General features: G+C 57.6%; 2 protein-coding genes across 2 annotated transcripts in view; both read left to right on the plus strand.

The window, feature by feature from the left end:
- The window catches only part of PPTG_16364 (hypothetical protein), a gene marked incomplete at its 5' end in the record, with an annotated part of 1,698 nt that extends 1,009 nt beyond the window's left edge, over positions 1–689 (plus strand). Inside the window, one exon of the mRNA XM_008913204.1 lies at positions 4–689. Coding sequence (XP_008911452.1) covers positions 4–552 — 549 coding nt within the window. The 3' untranslated portion in view covers positions 553–689. The remainder of the gene's footprint in view (positions 1–3) is intronic.
- Positions 690–1,077: 388 nt separating this feature from the next.
- On the plus strand, positions 1,078–2,778 carry PPTG_16365 (hypothetical protein). The gene has a single exon (XM_008913205.1). It carries the CDS (start codon positions 1,247–1,249, stop codon positions 2,708–2,710), a length of 1,464 nt encoding a protein of 487 aa, XP_008911453.1. The 5' UTR covers positions 1,078–1,246; the 3' UTR covers positions 2,711–2,778.
- The last annotated feature ends 47 nt before the right edge of the window (positions 2,779–2,825 follow it).

Consider the following 2,825-nt stretch of genomic DNA (forward strand, 5'->3'; position numbering starts at 1 on the left):
GAGAACGACGGATGGGAGGAGCTGCGCGACAAGCTGTCGACGAACGGCCCCGTGACCAGCGTCAACGAGCACGCCGCGAGAGACCTGGAGAGCAACGCCGACTCGGATATCGATACGCTGTCGAACTCGGCGAAGCGCGAGCAGGAAGAGAAGGAGCACGACGAGGCCCAGCTCTCGGACTACAGCGGCTCGGCCAACGTGTTCCGCTACGTCACGCTGCGTCTCGTCATCATGGCGATCCTAGTGGGGGCCGCCATCGGCTTCCGTTCGCACTTCCTGGACCTCGTGGATTTCACGGGCGCGTCTGCCATCACCGTGTGCTGCCTGGTGCTGCCGCTTGTGTTCTACCTCAAGGTTTTCTGGCGCGATCTGCCCATGTACGAGCGCGTGGTGGCGGTCGTGGTGATCGTCGTGTGCACCGTCGTGGGCTGCTACGTCATGATCGACGCCGGCAAGAACCTGTTCAACCCGGACTCGGACGGCGTCACGTTCCCGTACTGCCCGGCGGAACACCAGTCCGAGCCGTACTACGTGCGTAACTCAACGGCGTGAATGGCCGGCGATCGTCGACTTAAGACGGGAGATCGTCGCATTAAGTCAGGCGATCGGAGAATTAGGAGAGCATTAGGCCAGAGCCATGATAGGTGTCTATAAGCCTACTGGAGTTAATCCAATCCATTTTGCAGGCCTTGTTGTTCCAGTCGAAGTTGAGGCAGTCGAACTGTGGTGACAGTATGTACACAGTTCCGGTGCATAGCCAGAGACGAGACTGAGACGATGGCAACCTCCGTATCTTCTGAACCAGCCTGGCGCTGCTCAAACAATGGGGCGCACATGTTGCAGCGCAACACCTTCAAGCTGCGTCTGCTGGTTGAGTCAACTAGCGGGCTCTAATAACGATTCAAAGCGTGGAGTTTGCTATGGGGTCAGTGACTTCGCCGAAACAGGCATGGAGCGAAGTTCATCTAGAATTTCAACGATGTACACGTACAAATCTCATGGTCTTGCGCATTTGGAATCGGGGCAATCAGGTCGATTGGATGGTGTACGGGGACGTGCTATGTCGACGAATAGCTCGCCAAGTGCAACAACGACGTGCAGCCACCGGATGTGCTCTTGTCCACGAGGAAATTCGAGCTGCACCAGCGACGGGATCTAACACCGCAGGATCAGCCACTTTCGAACATCCGTTTGAACAACAAGTCTCCGCTTCCGGCGTTGGAAAGCTCCTACCGCTCTGATCACCATGGCGCTCGAGTCGCGCCAGAAGGCGTTCCTGACTATGGAAGATGCCAAGACCATTTTCAACATCGTGTGCTGCTTCTTCGGTATCGGTACGCTATCCATGCCGTCCAACTTCGCCCGTGCCGGACCCGTGTACGGCACCATAGCGATGCTCCTAATGGCGTTTGCCAACATATACGCGACCATCGCTCTGTCCAGAGTCATGCTGGTGGCACCCAAGTCGGTCAAGACCTTCACGGACGTCGGCGACTGGGTGTTCGGCAAGACCGGCCGCTACCTCGTGATCGTGTCCCAGCTGCTCGTGTGTTTGCTGCTGCCGTGCGCCTTCCTGGTGCTTGGCAGTTCGCTGCTTGACGTGCTGTTCCCTGACTCGTTCAGCCAGATCTTCTGGATCGTTTTCATGGCCCTCACCGTGGTGCCGTCGTGCTTGATCCCGACCCTGAAGGAGGCGGCGTCCGTCGCGTTCGTCGGCTGTCTCGGTACGCTTATCGCTGACATTATCGGCGTGAGTATCCTTGAGTGGGAGATGCGTGGTCACCCGTCCATTCCGACACCGGACATCACGCTGCACCAGGTGCTCACGACGTTCGGCAACCTGTCGCTGGCGTACGGCGCGTCCGTCGTCGTGCCCGATCTTCAACGTCAGCACTCCGAGCCCACCCGCATGCCCCGTATCATCCTCGTGAGTCTGGGTGCTGGTTCGGCGTTCTTCCTGGCCATTGCCATTGCCGGTTACGCTGCTGGTGGCTGCCAGCTCTCAGGTAACCTGCTGTTCTCCGTTGTGAACATCGCGGACCCAACGACCGCGTCTGCGCTGGGTTTTATCCCCAACCGAGGCGCGGTGATCATGGCCTACCTGTTCATGCAGGTCCACATCGTCATCGCCTTCTCGACGGTCATCCAGCCGCCGTTCTACATGGCCGAACGCTTCATCCTCGGCATGCACAAGACTACCACAGAGATCGAGAAGCTGTCGACCGTCGCCGACCTGTCGACGCCGGACCTTGAATACAACGTCTCCAACACTCCGGGCGTCACACTGACGGCCGAACAACAGCGGAAGGAGAAGGAGGAAGAGGAACTCTCAGAGTACCAGGGCGCCGGTACGGTGCTTCGTTACGTGACGCTGCGTCTGTGCATCATTGCAGTGCTCGTTGCGGTGTCTATCGGCCTCCGCGACAAGTTCCTCGACCTCGTGGACTTCACGGGTGCCTCCGCTATTACGGTGTGTTGTCTCGCTCTACCTATTACGTTCTACCTCAAGGTGTTCTGGAAGGAACTACCCGCGTACGAGCGTATCGTGGCCATCCTGGTTATCATCATCTGCAGCATCGTGGGCTGCTACGTGATGATCTACGCCGGTAAGAACCTGTTCAACCCGGACACCGAGACCGCCACGTTCCCGTACTGCTCCGTAGAGAACCAAATGGAGCCGTACTACGTGCGAAATTCTACGTCCAGCTAAATGTAGACCGATAGTGCATCGTGTAGGATTAACCAACAAGACTTCTATCAACCTCTCCAATTCCTCAAAGCGTGCCTCCAAACACCATGTTGGGATGACTGCACGGTAAAAATCC

The sequence above is a fragment of the Phytophthora parasitica genome, assembly GCF_000247585.1.
Source record: "Phytophthora parasitica INRA-310 unplaced genomic scaffold supercont2.52, whole genome shotgun sequence".
Lineage (NCBI taxonomy): Eukaryota > Oomycota > Peronosporomycetes > Peronosporales > Peronosporaceae > Phytophthora > Phytophthora nicotianae.

Bases quoted from the DNA above. Each gene is read 5' to 3' on its own strand.
- PPTG_16365 (XM_008913205.1), top strand. From the start codon at position 1,247: ATGGCGCTCGAGTCGCGCCAGAAGGCGTTCCTGACTATGGAAGATGCC.